Below are 19,557 nucleotides of genomic sequence, written 5' to 3' on the forward strand. Positions count from 1 at the left end.
AGATATGTTGTAACTTGTCTGAAACAAATAAATCTGATACTACTTTGGGTGTCAACAGGTTCCTCATGTGACTGCTTTTAGTCCACCGTCATTTTAAAAGCAGGCCCAGAGTTACGTGCATGTGTTAGCAATTTTAGGCCCGATAATCCCCCCCACTCACTCCTCGCCTGCGGGCGCACACAAAAGCCCCTTTCCCGTGTGCACCCCAAGCGCCTTGGCACTGCGGTTCCCCCTGACGCTCTATAAAAGAACCGACAAACCGCGGTAAACAATTTTGTTTAAGGCGAAAGCTCTGTAAACTGAAATCCAGGTCCTAAAGCGGCACGGTGGGATTGCACAGCAGCAATCAGTCTCAGACTGTTTGGATGTAATGAGGTATAAAGCTTGTGTACACAACAGGGTCTAATGGAGCATTTAGGAAGTTAAACATGTAAACAAAAGGGTTTAATTTTTAAGATTTTATTAAAATATGGTGTGGAGTTTACCATTGGAAGTTACCATCACAAACATGATTGTTTCTAATAAAAAAAGTAAACAAAACAAAAAATAAAGCTTAAGAGCCTAGTTACAGAGATGGAGTTTTTTTTTCCTTTTTTGTGTTTTTTGTTGTTGTTTTTGCAGTCTGGTGAAAATTGGTTCACAAATGAGGGTGAGAGGGAAAAGGGGAAAAACATGTTGTAAAAATACATTTCCCAATCTTATCACACACACACACGGAGTCACACTTACACACATTCATTCATTCACTCCTTGTTTGTTAAGATGGTTAGACGTCAGTGCCAAAGGGAAATCAAGAGAGATGCAAAAGTTGTGGAACCAGAGAAGAGGTTAGCGACTTCTAAAAACACATTCGGAGGGAGGACAAACTGCTAAAGGATATGTGTGTGCATTTGAACCCTGAGAGAGAAAAAGTGACCAATTCTCTTTTTTTCGTTTTGACAGATGACACCAGTATCGGCGGTGATACCCAACCCCCCACTCCAGCCCTTTGGGGGCTCTGTCAGCAGACTGAAAGACCCTTCGTAAGCCCCCGGTAGTAGAAGAAGTAGTAGCAGGAGGGGTGGCGGTGTTGGGAGGTGCATTTTTTTCACACCCAAGAGTGAAATATCAGCTGGAGCTTTGTGACCACACACACACACGCTCACACAAACACTGTGCTTATCTTCTTAGCATGTGAACAAACACTGGCTGGCCCGACTTAACAGGGCGAAAATGGCGTGTTTTAGGTTGGATCCAAAAATAAAAACTGTTGACACCGAAGGTGATGTTCTATGAAGGAATATTCAGAGCTGGGTCGCAAAAAGGAAAGAAAATGGTACTGAGAATAAAGTTGAAATACTATGCGAGTAAAATTTGTGTTCGGTTAGGTTGCGATATTATTCTAGGTGTTTTAACAACGAGGGTCATCTTCTCAAAAAAGTACTTTTTTCCCCCCTCATATGACAACTTTTTTCCCATGACATCACCTTTCTATCCTCTTAACGACTGATTATATTACTTTTCACTTATAGAATTCAGCCTGCTGTAGGAGTGTGGAGTTTTCTTGTGTTTTTTGGCTAGTCGGTTTCTACTGGTCACCTGCTGTGGTCAACTGTGTTAAGGCAGTGAGTGGTTCGTTGGCGACTTTCTACAACGGCTACAGGGGGAGGACAGTAAGTAAGGCCTGGGGGGGGTCTGACGAAAGCGGAGGAAGTGGGCCGGGGGCCGGGGGGGGGGGGGGGGGGGGGGGGGGGGGGGGGTGATCTCTTATCTATACTTTTAGTACAACATGTAGAACACAGACAGCATATATCCATAAAAAAAAAAAAAATCCACATCTACATTAAAACTAACTGGTATACATGACAGTGCACGGCTGAAATGAAAAAATATATATAATCATCATCAACAGCAAAAAATTGAAGATTACTCATTAACGGAACTATAGGAAAGCGAGAGAAAGCAGGAGGAACGGGAGGGCGAAGGGTTATTCTTAAAAATATATACTCATCACATGACAAGAGGAGCCAAGCATCACATGCTCCAAGTCACTGTTAGACTCTGAAGGGGTGGGATTGCAGGGGATGAAGGGCAAAACTGCACATTACTGGAAACTGACCACAACATAAATGTCAACTGGGTCTAAAAATAAAATAAAAAAATAAGCACTCAGCAGAGGGAAAAAGCAGCCACTAATTTGTAAGGTTATTTGTGTTTAAAACAAATCGCACATGCACTACAAACAGAGCAGCAGGGCAATGATAAAAGGGGCTCAAAAACAAAACAACAAAAAAAGCCTCCTTTATAAATGTTCTAGTCAAAGAGCAGAGCGCAAGAACCACCTTTCATTATTCCCCAATTATCTTTAGCCAGTAAGACGGAGGATGAAAGGAGGCAGGGTGAAGGCATAAAGACAAGCATTGGTTTCGAAGCCTGAGTATTTAGTAACTTATGGAGAGACAACCTATTTGTCCGTTTATTTCATGATGGGGGAGGTGTTTTTTTTTTGTTTGTTTTTGTTTAAATCTTATTACTGCTACAATATCACAACCCTTCTGGTAAAGAACAGTAAAAAGAATCTAGAAAATCTGTACAAAAAATAAAAGGGTATGCACGGTACATTCAATATCTGTTACTGAGGTACTAGAAAGGTGTTTCATTGACACCGGAGGGACAGCGTTCAAGAGTTACTCCGAGGGACTATTCCTTTGGGAAAAAATCCGCTGGTTATAAACAGGGTGAAAGGACACACAGACACACACCTGCAAACACACATTCACACACACACACACTCGCACACAGACACCACTGTTGTTAACAAAGCCAGCATGCAAGAATAACGTCCCCCCTGACTCTTACTGAGGATCTAAACTCTACTGTCGCCTCACGTTTAAAGGAAGAATGCATACCGGGTTGATGAGCATGTGTGTGTGGGTGGGTGGAGGGAGGGAGGGAGGGGGGCATGGCAGTGAGAGAGTGGGAGTGGGGATGGTCTGCCTGGTTTGATCGCTTTTGGGGTGCACTCAACTACAGTTGTTCTATTGGGCTGAAATTGAGCAGTGAGGCGGCGCCCTCTGCTGGCCACGCTGTGCCATTGCCTGTTGGCTCTGTAGCTTTAGGCATGAGACAGAAATTCATGCCCATAAGCGAGGCGGGTCTATGGACAAGTAGCGACGGAGGATTCAATCACTGATTACTGAAGCTGGGAGTAACGAATAACGAGCTGAAGAGTTCAAAGCGCTGAGGGCCAAACTGGGCTCTAGGTGAGGCATTTCGTGATTGGATGTAGATGTCGGATGGGGGGAAAGACAAGAAGAAAGCAGTAACAAGAGGCTTTCGTGGACAAAAGGGCGACTTTCTGCCTGAGCACCTCTACTGGTCAGTCAGAGGATGCAACCAACTGGAAAATCTTGATGTCAAAAATGTTTTTTCTTTTTCTTTACAAACATTAACACCTAGAGTCACGACTGATCAACTTTCCATTGAAACAACAGCCAACTATGGAAAAAACACCACTCCGATCATCGAATCCTTGAGAACAAAGTTATTGCTGACGTTGGGGTGTGAGAGGCGGGTGGGGAGGATGAAATGAGGATGGATGTGACTGGGTGTGTCCTGAGCTGGTCACATGAGACCATGTGGATCCGCATCAGGGCGTATTGGTACAGTGGGGGGAGTGATGCAGGGAGCATGGGTGTGGAGCCCGGTTTTTCCAGAGGTGACAGGAATGTGCTGGCGGCAGCAAGGGGAGGGGTTAGGGCTGGTGTGTGTGGTGGTGGTCGGGGGAGAAAGGCTATTGGTCGGAGGGGATGTCTCTGTCGGCTTCGGCCTTAGTTGGCTGCCCCGGGGAGGGGGCGTGTGGTGGGTGAGAGACCGGGGCGATGCCGTGAGCCAGGTTTGCCGAAACCAGGCTTTCAACCCCTGAGCCGGCTCCCGGGAGACCCCCTGCTGCGGCAACATTGATCAGACTTTGAGGAAATCTGGAACATAGATTAGATACATACAAAGATGATAATGATGACTGACAATGACCGATGCAAATGTACCGTATTTTTCGGACCATAGGGCGCACCAGCGGGTCTAGTCTAGTCAGTTCTATTTTCATACAAAAGGCACACCGGATTATAGGGCGCATTAAAAGGAGTCATATTATTAAAAAATGTTCTAAATGTAAAAGACTTCCTTGTGGTCTACATAACATGTAATGGTGGTTCTTTACTCAAAATGTTGCATAGATGATGTTTTACAGATCATCTTCAAGCCGCTTTCTGACAGTCGCTACAGGATGCGCCGTTTTGTGGGCGGTCTTATTTACATGGCTCACTTTCGGCAGCGTATTTTCTCCGTCGTCTTTGTTGTAGCGGTGTAGCGTGCAAGGACGGGAGTGGAAGAAGTGTCAAAAGATGGAGCTAACTGTTTTAATGACATTCAGACTTTACTTAAAATCAATAACGGAGCAGCATCTCCTCATCCGTGGCTCACTAGTGCAACAACAACGCCGGAAATGTGTCCCGTGAAAAACCATCCGGCCGGAACTCTCTAATAACTAAAGTTCCTTGGGTGAATAATGTAAACTCACTACACCGGTATGTTTTAGCACTTTAATGGCGAGTTTACTGACAGATATAAGTAAGAACTTTACACTACTTTATATTAGAAATGGCAACAGCGGAGGATGAATGTCCCATAACAAGAAGATAGAGAAAAAGAAGAAGCTTACCGTCTACGTTGTCGACACGGACAACAAAGGTGGACGCGCGCACATTTTCAGAACTTATGCAGATCCTAAATACAGATCAGCAGGTACCAGAAGGTAAGAAAAGTTGCTTTTGCATAATATTGCGAAACAAAAACGCCAGATAATATGTCTTACACTATATACATCCATCCATCTTCTTCCGCTTATCCGAGGTCGGGTCGCGGGGGCAGCAGCTTAAGCAGGGAAGCCCAGACTTTCCTCTCCCCAGCCACTTCGTCCAGCTCCTGCCGGGGGATCCCGAGGCGTTCCCAGGCCAGCCGGGAGACATAGTCTTCCCAACGTGTCCTGGGTCTTCCCCGTGGCCTCCTACCGGTTGGACGTGCCCTAAACACCTCCCGAGGGAGGCGTTCGAGTGGCATCCTGACCAGATGCCCGAACCACCTCATCTGGCTCCTCTCGATGTGGAGGAGCAGTGGCTTTACTTTGAGCTCCCCCCGGATGACAGAGCTTCTCAACCTATCTCTAAGGGAGAGCCCCGCCACCCGGCGGAGGAAACTCATTTCGGCCGCCTGTACCCATGATCTTGTCCTTTCGGTCATAACCCAAAGCTCATGACCATAGGTGAGGATGGGAACGTAGATCGACCGGTAAATTGAGAGCTTTGCCTTCCGGCTCAGCTCCTTCTTCACCACAACGGATCGATACAGCGTCCGCATTACTGAAGACGCCGCACCGATCCGCCTGTCGATCTCACGATCCACTTTTCCCTCACTCGTGAACAAGACTCCGAGGTACTTGAACTCCTCCACTTGGGGCAGGGTCTCCTCCCCAACCGGAGATGGCACTCCACCCTTTTCCGGGCGAGAACCATGGACTCGGACTTGGAGGTGCTGATTCTCATCCCAGTCGCTTCACACTCGGCTGCGAACCGATCCAGTGAGAGCTGAAGATCCTGGCCAGATGAAGCCATCAGGACCACATCATCTGCAAAAAGCAGAGACCTAATCCTGCAGCCACCAAACCGGATCCCCTCAACGCCTTGACTGCGCCTAGAAATTCTGTCCATAAAAGTTATGAACAGAATGGGTGACAAAGGGCAGCCTTGGCGGAGTCCAACCCTCACTGGAAACGTGTCCGACTTACTGCCGGCAATGCGGACCAAGCTCTGGCACTGATCATACAGGGAGCGAACTGCCACAATCAGACAGTCCGATACCCCATACTCTCTGAGCACTCCCCACAGGATCTCCCGAGGGACACGGTCGAATGCCTTCTCCAAGTCCACAAAGCACATGTAGACTGGTTGGGTAAACTCCCATGCACCCTCAAGGACCCTGCCGAGAGTATAGAGCTGGTCCACAGTTCCACGACCAGGACGAAAACCACACTGTTCCTCCTGAATCCGAGGTTCGACTATATACACACCATAATAATACTCGTATGTTGAAGCACAGTACAATCCATCAAGCGGTGCGGCTTCATAGCTTACCCCCAAGTCATACTAAAACATTTTGGTAGATTTTTGAGCGCCGTGTGTAATGTTCTGTATTTTCAATGGAACATATACAATTTTGGTGTTGTTTACCTGAGTCATATTGCAGTCGACACACATCACTTATGTGTGACTGCCATTTACTGGTTACACTTATCATTTCACTATGTACCAAATAAAATAGCTTTGAGGTCGGTAAGCACAAAAAAAATTATTCCGTACATTAGGCGCACCAGGTTATAAGGCGCACTGTCGAATTTTGAGAAACTGAAAAGATTTTAAGTGCGCCTTATAGTCCGAAAAATACGGTAGTTTAGCAATATGTCATCGGGGTGCTTGCAGTTTGCAGGACTGCCCTGTGTAGAACTCTGTATGAGAATATCATTGGATAGCAAAATTACTAATGCAAGCCCCCGTTTAAAATTCTTGCACCATGCTTGTTAAGTGATCCCTGCCCGTTCCTTCTCACCTGTAGGTTGCTCCATTAAGTTCCGGGTGAACGGTGGCAGCCTCCATGCTGGGCCACTGAGACGCTGCCATCAGATACTCCTTATTCACACAGTTCTTCAGGCTGTCTGGGATACGCCCTAGAACAGAACAAGGACATTTAAAAAGGCTACATTTCGAACAGGATACAAGACGGTTTGCACACCCATTGTTAAGCATGTGCTTTACTCAGACATTGAGGCAAACTAATACTGCACAAGCTAGTGCTTTCATCCTGATGGCTTGATGCTTTCTAATAGCAGGCACTCTTTTACACATTCAGAAATGTGTAAAAGAATAATGTTGTTATGGGACAAACTTAAAGATGTTCCAATGTCACATATGGACCCAAAGGTGGTGATTAACAACTATGTGAAACACTCATCATGGAGACAATCTCGGACTATAGGCCTTTTATAAATTAAACACACTCCAGTCCTGTCATTAAAAACCTTCAATGAAAGCGGACAATGAACAAGTCTACGTTCAGACTGGGATGTCCACAGAGACAGAGATCCTATTGTCATGTCGAGATAAAAGTGAACCCATGTAGATGTACGCTTCCCTGCAAGACTAGTAGTAGTAGTAGTAGTAGACCAGGGGTGCTCATTACGTCGATCGCGAGCTACCGGTCGATCTCGGAGGGTGTGTCAGTCGATCACCAGCCAGGCATTAAAAAAATAGTCCTAAAAATGAGCGATCATAAATCTTCACTATGACGTCACTTTCGTCACTTGATTGACATTCACGGCACCCGAGGGTCTTCTGAGATGACGCTGGCTGCTGCCAGCTCATTAAAATTACCGACTGGAAGTGGAGAAACACTTTATTTCAACAGACTGGCGCCGTACCTGTCGTCAAAACTCCAAAGACCGACTGCACAGTTGCACAATAAAAGCTCTGCTTCATCCTGCCTGCGCTACCAAAATAAGAGTCTAAGAAAGCTGGCGTGCACAAGCTAGCAAGCTACGGAGTTTGCCGACAATGTATTTCTTGTAAAGTGTATACAAAGGAGTACAGAAGCTGGACAAATAAGATGCCAAAAACCAACCACTTTCATGTGGTATTGGACAGAAAGGAGGACTTTTTTTCTCCTCCATTCGAAAATGCGGACGTTATCATCACCACTGTCTGATTCCAATCAATGCAAGTCATCACAATCAGGTAATACACCAACTTATATTCTTGTCTTCATGAAAGAAAGGAATCTATATGTGTTAAACATGCTTGTATTATCTTTAACCACCTTTAACTTGTTAACAATATTAACTATATGTGTTAAACATGCTTGTATTATCTTTAACCACCTTTAAGTTGTTTACAATATTAACTATATGTGTTAAACATGCTTGTGTTATCTTTAACCACCTTTCAGTTGTTAACAATATTAACTATATGTGTTAAACATGCTTGCATTATCATTAAACACCTTTAACTTGTTAACAAAAACATATATTTCATAAATAAGTAAATATAAATGATATATATGAATGAGGTAGATCCCCACGACTTGATCAATTGAAAAGTAGCTCGCCTGCAGAAAAAGTGTGAGCACCCCTGTAGTAGACTATCGTAACATTTATTGTAGACGCAAATTAGACAGTACTGGACAAGAAAATATTAGCACAGGAGTCCCCACATTTCTAAATAAGGAATCACACACCTTGAGAGGATTACATTTAAAAACAACTGAGGAATTATGACCGACTGCTGCAAACACCAAATTTGGGCATTCTTTGTACTGACTCTTTGCACGGCAGATGGCTAAAGTCAACTGTATTTTTTTCAGCTTTTCCTAGGGGTCTTCAAAGGGTGAGTGAGTGATTATACTCCGTGTGGTGGTATCTCATGTGCTTTTTGGTTAGAGTGTCCAGGAAGGCTGCACCAAACAATTTTTTCATAAAAAACTATATATTGATCGATAATTTTTTATTTTTTTTTGTATCCAACTGCTTTTTAGTGTAGTGGTTCAACTAACTGTTTTTACAAATGAGTTCCCTAAAAGCATACTAGGGATGTCCCGATCCAGGTTTTTGCACTTCCGATCCGATACCGATATTGCTTTTGCATTTCCGATCCGATACCGATACTGACCGATACCGATACTGACCGATACTGGCCTATCCGAGCATGTATTAAAGTTTAAAGTTATTTAGCCTACTTAGTTGTCAGAATCATGTTGAAAAGGGTTTTAGTACTCTTGATAACAACTAGCCAGCTGAATTAGGGGAGTTTGAATAATACACAATGGTTGGTAACAAGAAACTGACCTGTTTATTCAAGGATAAACACAAAATAGACAAAATTATACATGACAAACAGAAATGGCATCATTGAACTAGGGCTGGGCGATATGGCCTTTTTTTAATATTGCGATATTTTAAGGCCATATTGCGATACACAATATATATCTCGATATTTTGCCTTAGCCTTGGATGAACACTTGATGCATATAATCACAGCAGTATGATTATTCTATGTGTCTACATTAAAACATTCTTCTTCATACTGCATTAATATATGCTACTTTTAAACTTTCATGCAGAGAAGGAAATCACAACAAAAAAAAATCACTAATTTTTAATACGGTGTTGATGTGGAAATCTTTGCCATTTTGATGGTGTGGAGTCTGGACGTGTGGCACCGAATGGAGATAAGCGTCTCGACAGACGTCACAATATTTGAACAATAATGACGAAAACTGTTGTCTCTGTCGTGTCCGTGTGTCGAAAATTGTTATGCGCTTATTTTTTTATTTGATTTTGTGCATGGCATAGATTTGCCGTGCGCAGAGAACGCTTGAGCAGGCGCGCACCTTAGCGGCTGCGCTAGCATCACAGCTAACGTTAGCCACGCCGCTACCTCGCTCTCTGCTGGGAGAGGACGTATACGTATGTGACGTATGACGTGACAGAATGTGACGTGTGTAAGAAGGTGCGCTCGCTGTCTGTGAGAGGGAGACACAGGAAAGAGTGAGAAAAGCCTGTCGTGTAATGCCAGCAGCTAAAAGCAACTGCGTGAGAATTGTGGATGTGTTGAAGGTGTGCTGGAAAATGCGGAACGGAACTTACGGAGCAGCAGAAAAGTGGAATGTATTATTTAAATAGGTGCGTTAGAAAACACGGACCGGAGTTTTTTTTTTAAACTGGATCTGGATCGGCATTTTCCCATGCCTTGCCGATACGCAATTTTTGGCAAATATCGGCAGCCGATCCGATCCAAATATCGGATCGGGACATCCCTAAAGCATACTAACATTTTTTTGTGTCTAGAAACTTATAATGAATGTTGTTAGAATTGGGATACAAAAGTAAATTTCTCAGAGAAATGTAACTTCAATTGACATCTTGGAAACTCGCCCCCTGATACCGCTTTTAAGTGCTTGTGTATTGCAGCAGAACTGTACTGAAAAACAATTTCCTGTGTGCACAGTTTACAGAGCACCATGTTGTTCAGGTTTTTACTAGGACTAGTTTTTGTGAAGTAAACTAGTAGTGGGTCATACTACAAAGTTGGGTATCGATTCAATGTAGTGAGTTACAGGGTCAGTATGGGCCTTAACTACCGGTAGGCCTGGAATTTCGTCATTTTAAGGACAAGGCCACTTTGCCTTTGGTGTCGTCAACCTTTTGAGGGCACAAAAGTCAAATGTCAGGGCAGGAAGGCCATCAAATAAAACAATGATTTTAAGTCCACGGTAAAAAAAAAAAAGTAGCTTAAATGTTAAGGATGATGACATTTTTAGCATGCATCACTTTCAATTACATAAATGACAGACACAGATGTGTTTATTTCTTAATAATCTATTTTGCCCTAAATGACGATAACATGTTGGGACTTTATATTATTTAGTGCACAGCCAGGATCCTTTTCTATGCGGTTTTCATTTACGTGAAACTAGCATGGTCGAGTGGGATAGAGAAAACTGCAAAAAACGCACACATTGTCGTCAGTGAAGCAAATTCCGTCTCTTTTGGCTTCTCAGATTTCAATCATTTATTACCAAATTATGTGTAAAATTAATAACTAATCCATCCATCCATCCATCTTCTTCCGCTTATCCGAGGTCGGGTCGCGGGGGCATCAGCCTAAGCAGGGAAGCCCAGACTTCCCTCTCCCCAGCCACTTCGTCCAGCTCTTCCTGCGGGACCCCGAGGCGTTCCCAGGCCAGCCGGGAGACATAGTCTTCCCAACGTGTCCTGGGTCTTCCCCGCGGCCTCCTACCGGTCGGACGTGCCCTAAACACCTCCCTAAGGAGGCGTTCGGGTGGCATCCTGACCAGATGCCCGAACCACCTCATCTGGTTCCTCTTCATGTGGAGGAGCAGCGGCTTTACTTTGAGCTCCTCCCGGATGACAGAGCTTCTCACCCTATCTCTAAGGGAGAGCCCCGCCACCCGGCGGAGGAAACTCATTTCGGCCGCTTGTACCCGTGATCTTGTCCTTTCGGTCATAACCCAAAGCTCATGACCATAGGTGAGGATGGGAACGTAGATCGACCGGTAAATTGAGAGCTTTGCCTTCCGGCTCAGCTCCTTCTTCACCACAACGGATCGATACAGCGTCCGCATTACTGAAGATGCCGCACTGATCCGCCTGTCGATCTCACGATTCACTCTTCCCTCACTCGTGAACAAGACTCCGAGGTACTTGAACTCCTCCACTTGGAGCAAGATCTCCTCCCCAACCCGGAGATGGCACTCCACCCTTTTCCGGGCGAGAACCATGGACTCGGACTTGGAGGTGCTGATTCTCATCCCAGTCGCTTCACACTCGGCTGCGAACCGATCCAGTGAGAGCTGAAGATCCTGACCAGATGAAGCCATCAGGACCACATCATCTGCAAAAAGCAGAGACCTAATCCTGCAGCCACCAAACCAGATCCCCTCAACGCCTTGACTGCGCCTAGAAATTCTGTCCATAAAAGTTATGAACAGAATGGGTGACAAAGGGCAGCCTTGGCGGAGTCCAACCCTCACTGGAAACGTGTCCGACTTACTGCCGGCAATGCGGACCAAGCTCTGACACTGAGCATACAGGGAGCGGACCGCCACAATCAGACAGTCCGATACCCCATACTCTCTGAGCACTCCCCACAGGACTTCCCGAGGGACACGGTCGAATGCCTTCTCCAAGTCCACAAAACACATGTAGACTGGTTGGGCAAACTCCCATGCACCCTCAAGGACCCTGCCGAGAGTATAGAGCTGGTCCACAGTTCCACGACCAGGACGAAAACCACACTGTTCCTCCTGAATCCGAGGTTCGACTATCCGGCGTAGCCTCCTCTCCAGTACACCTGAATAGACCTTACCGGGAAGGCTGAGGAGTGTGATCCCACGATAGTTAGAACACACCCTCCGGTTCCCCTTCTTAAAGAGAGGAACCACCACCCCGGTCTGCCAATCCAGAGGTACCGCCCCCGATGTCCACGCGATGCTGCAGAGTCTTGTCAACCAAGACAGCCCCACAGCATCCAGAGCCTTAAGGAACTCCGGGCGGATCTCATCTACTCCCGGGGCCTTGCCACCGAGGAGCTTTTTAACTACCTCAGCAACCTCAGCCCCAGAAATAGGAGAGCCCACCACAGACTCCCCAGGCACTGCTTCCTCATAGGAAGACGTGTTGGTGGGATTGAGGAGGTCTTCGAAGTATTCCCTCCACCGATCCACAACATCCGCAGTCGAGGTCAGCAGAACACCATCCTCACCATACACGGTGTTGATAGTGCACTGCTTCCCCTTCCTGAGGCGGCGGATGGTGGTCCAGAATTGCTTCGAAGCCGTCCGGAAGTCGTTTTCCATGGCTTCCCCGAACTCCTCCCATGTCCGAGTTTTTGCCTCTGCGACCGCTGAAGCCGCACACCGCTTGGCCTGTCGGTACCTGTCCGCTGCCTTAATAACTAATGTAAAACAAAATAAAATATAACATATGTAGAATATTTATATGGCTTTATTAATCAACTTAACATAACATACTGGATACATGAAGGTATTATTTAAAAAAATGAAAAAAAAAATGGTGTCATAGCCTTTTGCATAAACTGGCTCACAAAGCTTTGGGATGCAAGTCTACAAGGTGGCCGTAATATTATTGATATACTGGCTGATGCTACAGACGTTAGAGCAACAGTTGCAGGAGTTGACACATTGGCACCTAACAGAGTCCTTTGCTGGACTTCTCTCACTGTTGGATGATTCGTTTGCATATGCCTGTGTTTGTTGTTTGTAGAGCCTGCTCGATATTATTTAGTAATTTACAAAGTGTACACTCTGCCTTTCCGATGTCAACACTTTAATATGTGTCCAAATCGTACTCTTTTTTCCTGCTGTCACTCGTCTTATATAAAATGGTAAAGTCCTCTCGCTCTCATCTCTCTCCCTCCTGTTGGTGTGCGTGCTCCATGCGAGTGTCTGTAACCCCTCCCCTGTCCACAGCTACTCATGTTGATCAACGCGGCTTTAAAAAACTATTTTTTGTAAATCGCTCTCTATGGGGAGCCGGCTCTCTCGATCACAAACCGGCTCCTGTCAAGTCAATGTGTCAGTTTCCACCGCATGCGGAACGTCACCGTCATACTGTTGACGTTCTGCGTTCTAGCGCTAAAAAAAAAAGCTTCTATTTTTTTCTGTACATCGCAACAAATCTGTTCAATTTAGTTTAAATCTGCTTGTGTTGGACAGCGAGTCATGCACAAACCCAAAATCAATTATCCGGTTCATTTTCAAAATAAAATATTCAGTTATCAAGGGCAGGACAGAGTTTATTTGCTTCTGCTCCTCTGGATGAACAGAATAAACTGTGGCTCACTATATTGCAACATTCCGGATTCGCTAGATCTCGTAAAAGTCTGTGCTATTTCGCTGCCCGACGGAGCCACAACAGAGTGGCGGTGGGGATTGCTTAACTGTGGATGGCGGTGCTGTCCCGTGGCGGTTACGTTCAGCAGCCGTTCTGAATCCAGCGGAAATCTGGGGTACAGGCTAATGCGTGTGTTGGATTTAACTTGTGTTTGGCACTGTGCTGCGTGTGGGACTCCGGCGGTTCATACAAGGCAGAAATAAACCCATTACTGGTCAAAGAAGCCCCAACGACATGAAAATCGCGCAGAGTGAAATAGATGCGTTCGTCAGAGCGTTACGGCTGTGGTGTACCGTATTTCCCGCACCATAAGGCGCACCTAAAAACCACAAATTTTCTCAAAAGCTGACAGTGCGCCTTATAACCCGGTGCGCTTTATATATGGATTAATATTAAGATTAATTTTCATAAAGTTTCGGTCTCGCAACTACGGTAAACAGCCGCCATCTTTTTCCCCGTAGAAGAGGAAGTGCTTCTTCTTCTACGCAAGCAACCGCCAAGGTAAGCACCCGCCCCCATAGAACAGGAAGCGCTTCTTCTTCTTCTGTAAGCAACCACCCGCCCGCGTAGAAGAAGAAGAAGCGCGCGGATATTACCGTACGTTTCATTTCCTTTGTGTGTTTACATCTGTAAAGACCACAAAATGGCTCCTACTAAGCGACAGGGATCCGGTTCATGAAAAGACGCAATCTCTCCATCCGCACACAGACTACTATTTCACAGCAACTGCCTAAAGACTTTCAAGAAAAGCTGGCTACTTTCCGTGCATATTGTAAAAACAAGATAGCTGAAAAAAAGATCCGGCCAGAGAACATTATCAACATGGACGAGGTTCCACTGACTTTTGATATTCCTGTGAACCGCACTGTGGATACAACGGGAGCACGTACGGTGAATATTCGCACCACAGGGAATGAGAAGTCATCCTTCACTGTGGTTCTAGCTTGCCATGCTAATGACCAGAAACTTCCACCCATGGTGATATTCAAAAGGAAGACCTTGCCAAAAGAGAACTTTCCAGCCGGCGTCATCATAAAAGCTAACTCGAAGGGATGGATGAAGAAAAGATGAGCGAGTGGTTAAGGTAAGTTTACGCGAAGAGGCCGGGTGGCTTTTTTCACGCAGCTCCGTCCATGTTGATATACGACTCCATGCGCGCCCACATCACGCTGTTTTTTAATATATTATTAAAGTTTGACTGACCTATCTGACTGTTTTTTTGACATTCCTTTAGCGCAGTTAGATGCGGCTTATAACACGGGGCGGCTTATAGGTGGACAAAGTTTTGAAATATGCCGTTCATTGAAGGCGCGGCTTATAGCCCAGGGCGCCTTATGGTGCGGAAAATACGGTATATCCTTTTTTGAGAGGCACACGGCCAAACAGAGGGGCAACGAGAGCCATGGTCGTCATGGCCCCCGTGAAATTCCTGGCCTGGCCATAACAATAATGATACCGATACTTTATTACTTTTTACTTTAAAATATTAAAGATCATTGAATGATTTGTTTTCTAATTTTTAACCAAAATTATATTCAGGAAAAACTCTAATAAAAACAGGACGGCAGTGTAATAATATCAACACGATATTCAAACCAGTTCCTTAATGTGTTTCATTGCTCACATTTATTTCAGTAATAATAGAGCCAGTTGTACACAATAACTAAACAAAAGCAAAAACTACCATCAACTACTCATTTAAATAATTTGGTTTTTGCCCTCAAAGTTCTCCTGTGTCCAGGGACGTATTTCCTGAATTGGTAAACAATAACACCATTTTTTTTTTTTGGAAATAATAAAAATATCTCATTCCCTTTGTACCGTATTTTTCGGACTATAAGTCGCACCGGCCGAAAATGCATAATAAAGAAGGAAAAAAACATATATATATATACGTCGCACTGGAGTATAAGTCGTATTTTTTGGGGAAATATATTTGATAAAATCCAACAGCAAGAATAGACATTTGAAAGGCAATTTAAAATAAATAAAGAATAGTGAACAACAGGCTGAATAAGTGTACGTTATATGAGGCATAAATAACCAACTGGTATGTTAACGTAACATATTATGGTAAGAGTCATTCAAATAACTATAACATATAGAACATGCTATACGTTTACCAAACAATCTGTCACTCCCGATCGCTAAATCCCATGAAATCTTCCTCCCCGGTGTCGCCTCTGGTATGCGCCGTTTCCTTTCTTTCTGCTGCTTGATCGCCGTTTTCTGCTGCATATTTCACTACGTCCGGCTTGTAATCTGCAGTATATGATTTCCTTTTCGGTGCCATTTTAGTTCAGCCCTTCTCAGTTTTTATAAGTTACCGCCAATGTTGAAATAATCCATTTTAATAGCTACGGATGTAGCAGCAGTTAGCATCCCATGACCCACAATGCACTTCTGCCATGACCCGCCCCCACCGAATTCTTATTGGTTGACGTATGTGAGACGATTGCGGACATTTGCTTCGTCTCTTGGGTGAATGAGCTAAATAATATTATTTTACATTTTACGGTAATGTGTTAATAATTTCACACATACCGTAAGTCGCTTCGGAGTATAAGTCGCACCCCCGGCCAAACTATGAAAAAAACTGCGATTTATAATCTGAAAAATACGGTATTAATCTATACTGTTACTATCCTTGGTATTGACACTACCGATATATGGATCGATCCACCCTAACCTTACATGTATGCCTTGTGTAGTGTGTTAGTGTATTTCCTGTTCATAGCTGTTTACTTTCTACACTGCTGTTAAAGTGAACTAAGCATCATTCTTTAGTTTTTTTCAAGCCAGCATAGCGGTTTGCATGGCTTCTTGTTGCCTGAAGCGCTCTTGCTCGGTCATTCTCCGGTCCCCCAGTGAGAATGATAATTGTAAAAAATGTTGTTAATTTGCCGCGATGGAGGTGATAATAACTTAGGCTACACATTGTGTATGGACATACATACACGATTAGCTGCTGATCGATGGCCGATCCATTGGGGCAATAACACTATTGGCCGATCCATTGGGGCAATAACACTATTAGCTGCTGATCGATGGAGGTGATAATAACTTAGGCTACACATACATACACTATTAGCTGCTGATCGATGGCCGATCCATTGGGGCACCACTCGTGGCATTTTTTTTGTGCTCGTAAATCAACATTTACTAAGTTAATGTCTGACATCCATACTTACCAGTGATGGCACGGCGCACTTCCCTGGCTGCCTCCTCCCGAGCCTCTACCGAGGCCTGTTCGCTGTACCAGGAAGTATGTGGCGTACAGATCAGGTTGGGGGCATCCTTCAGTGGGCCTGTTGAAAAACTGCCAAGGACAGTAGGATTTGTTTGAAGGGGAGTGATGTGTAAATACAATCTCTGAGGCTTTATGAAGGCCTGGGTTACCTGAAGGGTTCAGTCTCATGAACGTCCAAAGCAGCCCCTCGTATTCGACCCTCCTTCAGGGCCTGAGCCAGTGCTTTCTCGTCAACCAAACCGCCTCTTGATGTGTTTACCAGGAAAGCTCCCTGGCGCATCTAGGTTAGGGATTTTAGCAATGGTTCAGTCAAATAAGAGTTTGCTTTTGTGCACAAAGATGTAATGAGTACAATAATACTATAATAATATTATGTAAACAAGTGCACCGGTACACATTAGAGGCCAGTAAGTACTTTATATTGTACCCTAACAAGAAAGCAAATAAGGCTGAAACGACGCGTCGACGTCATCGGTTACGTAAATACGTCGACGCCGTTTTTGTGCGTCGGCGCGTCGCATATTTACGTCACTCTACTTTACTGTCATGGCGGAGCGCAAAGCAGACGATGCGCAAAGCACGCCAAAAGTCGTCAAAAGTGTGGGAGTATTTCAATAAACGGCCTAATAATGTTGTTGTATGCACACTGTGTCGAGCGGAAATGGCCTATCATAGCAGCACAACGGCTATGAACGAACATTTGAAAAGAAAACCCCCGACAGCGTTCTTGCCATCACCATCAACAAGTCAATCGTCCGCGTGCGTATACGTTGTCATTATTACCGTATTTTCCGCACTATAAGGCGCACCTAAAAACCACAAATTTTCTCAAAAGCTAACAGTGCGCCTTATAACCCGGTGCGCTTTATTACGATTCATTTTCATAAAGTTTCGATCTCGCGACTTCGGTAAACAGCCGCCATCTTTTTTCCCGGTAGAACAGGAAGCGCTTCTTCTTCTACGCAAGCAACCGCCAAGGTAAGCACCCGCCCCCATAGAACAGGAAGCGCTTCTTCTTCTACTGTAAGCTACCGCCCGCCCCCGGAAGAAGAAGAAAAAACGCGCGGATATCACCGTACGTTTCATTTCCTGTTTACATCTGTAAAGACCACAAAATGGCTCCTACTAAGCGAAAAGGATCCGGTTCATAAAAAGACGCAATCTCTCCATCCGCACACGGATTACTACCGTATTTCACAGCAACTGATATTCCTGTGAACCGCACTGTGGAACGGGAGCACGTACGGTGAATATTCGCACCACAGGGAATGAGAAGTCATCCTTCACTGTGGTTCTAGCTTGCCATGCTAACTTCCACCCATGGTGATATTCAAAAGGAAGACCTTGCCAAAAGAGACCTTTCCAGCCGGCGTCATCATAAAAGCTAACTCGAAGGGATGGATGGATGAAGAAAAGATGAGCGAGTGGTTAAGGGAAGTTTACGCGAAGAGGCCGGGTGGCTTTTTTCACACAGCTCCGAAGGCGAACACACCTTCACTAAGACGGGCAGACAGCGCCGGACGACATACGCCAACATTTGCCAGTGGATCGTAAATGCCTGGGCAGATATTTCGGTCACAACTGTGGTCCGAGCTTTCCGGAAGGCAGGATTCACAGAACAACAGCGACACTGACTCCCGATGACTTCGACGAGACGGAACCGGCCATTTTGGATACCACGCTTGCGCAACTTTTCAATTCGGACACCGAAGACGAAGAATTCGAAGGATTTACGAATGAAGAATAACTTCAGAAGGTGAGCGCTATGTTTATTTTGTGTGTTGTGACATTAACGTTCGAGCAACATTATGTTACTATTGCTCTACACCATTTTGAATTTTACTATGTTTGTGATTGCACATTTGCGTACATTTTGGGACAGAGTTGTTAGAACGCTGGTTTTCAATATATTATTAAAGTTTGACTGAACTATCTGACTGTTTTTTTGACATTCACTTTAGCGCAGCGTAGGCGCGGCTTATAGTCCGGGGCGGCTTATTGGTGGACAAAATTATGAAATATGTAATTCATAGAAGGTGCGGCTAATAATCCGGTGCGCCTTATAGTGCGGAAAATACGGTACACAAAAACATGAATGTGTCATTTGTATCTGCGTTGTAAATTCATAAACTAAAGCACCGTTTCGCTCTGAGAGGCGCGTTTGGCGTGCCTGTTCAGTGTTTACAAAGACGCGCTCCTCTTTAACGCTGTGGAGAGGCGGCGGCGGCGAGCGAGCGGCGAGGCGGGGCGCGCGGGGAGCGACGCCGCAATCGTGCCCAGGTGCGCGATCCGCGCAGTTGGAAGAGAAAAGACTTTGTGTAAAATTAAAAGATTGTAAACCTGGCAAAGCCGTCTGGCGTTCAGTCTGTCGGTCCTGAAAGAACCCCACGGCACAAGACGTGTCACAAACGCTAACATTAATTAGTTGTGCAAATACCTTTTACAACATTAACAGTTACATATACTATGTACAAACCAACAATTAACTTTCACTTTAATCATACTATCATTGTTGTGTTATTAAGCAAAATAAGCAATACTTTTACTTTTGTTGAAATGTTTACACTGTACACTTTTTTGTATTGGATGTTTAGCTTTATTTTTGCACATTTTAGCAAATAAGCAATACTTTTACTTTTGTTGAAATGTTTACACTTGTTACAGAATATTTCCGTTTTGCACTTTTTTGTATTGGATGTTTATCTTTATTTTTGCACATTTTAAAGCAAAATAAGCAATACTTTTACTTTTGAAATGCTTATACTATTCCAGAATATTAAGATTTGCAATG

The 19,557-nt window shown here is 44.6% G+C and overlaps 1 protein-coding gene across 8 annotated transcripts in view; it reads right to left on the bottom strand.

Annotated features, from left to right (window-relative positions):
• Nucleotides 1-1,709: 1,709 nt before the first annotated feature.
• ctbp1l (C-terminal binding protein 1-like) overlaps nucleotides 1,710-19,557 on the bottom strand; it is a 58,332-nt gene continuing 40,484 nt past the window's right edge. For all 8 annotated transcript variants that reach the window (XM_061930625.2, XM_061930630.2, XM_061930624.2 and 5 more), the window contains 4 exons: nucleotides 16,916-17,046; nucleotides 16,708-16,835; nucleotides 6,640-6,757; nucleotides 1,710-3,959 (listed from right to left, as the gene is read on the bottom strand). In XM_061930625.2, the coding sequence (XP_061786609.1) occupies nucleotides 3,773-3,959; nucleotides 6,640-6,757; nucleotides 16,708-16,835; nucleotides 16,916-17,046 (564 nt within the window). In that variant the 3' untranslated portion in view covers nucleotides 1,710-3,772. The remainder of the gene's footprint in view (nucleotides 3,960-6,639; nucleotides 6,758-16,707; nucleotides 16,836-16,915; nucleotides 17,047-19,557) is intronic.

The sequence above is a fragment of the Nerophis lumbriciformis genome, linkage group LG36, assembly GCF_033978685.3.
Source record: "Nerophis lumbriciformis linkage group LG36, RoL_Nlum_v2.1, whole genome shotgun sequence".
NCBI classification, from domain to species: Eukaryota; Metazoa; Chordata; class Actinopteri; order Syngnathiformes; family Syngnathidae; genus Nerophis; species Nerophis lumbriciformis.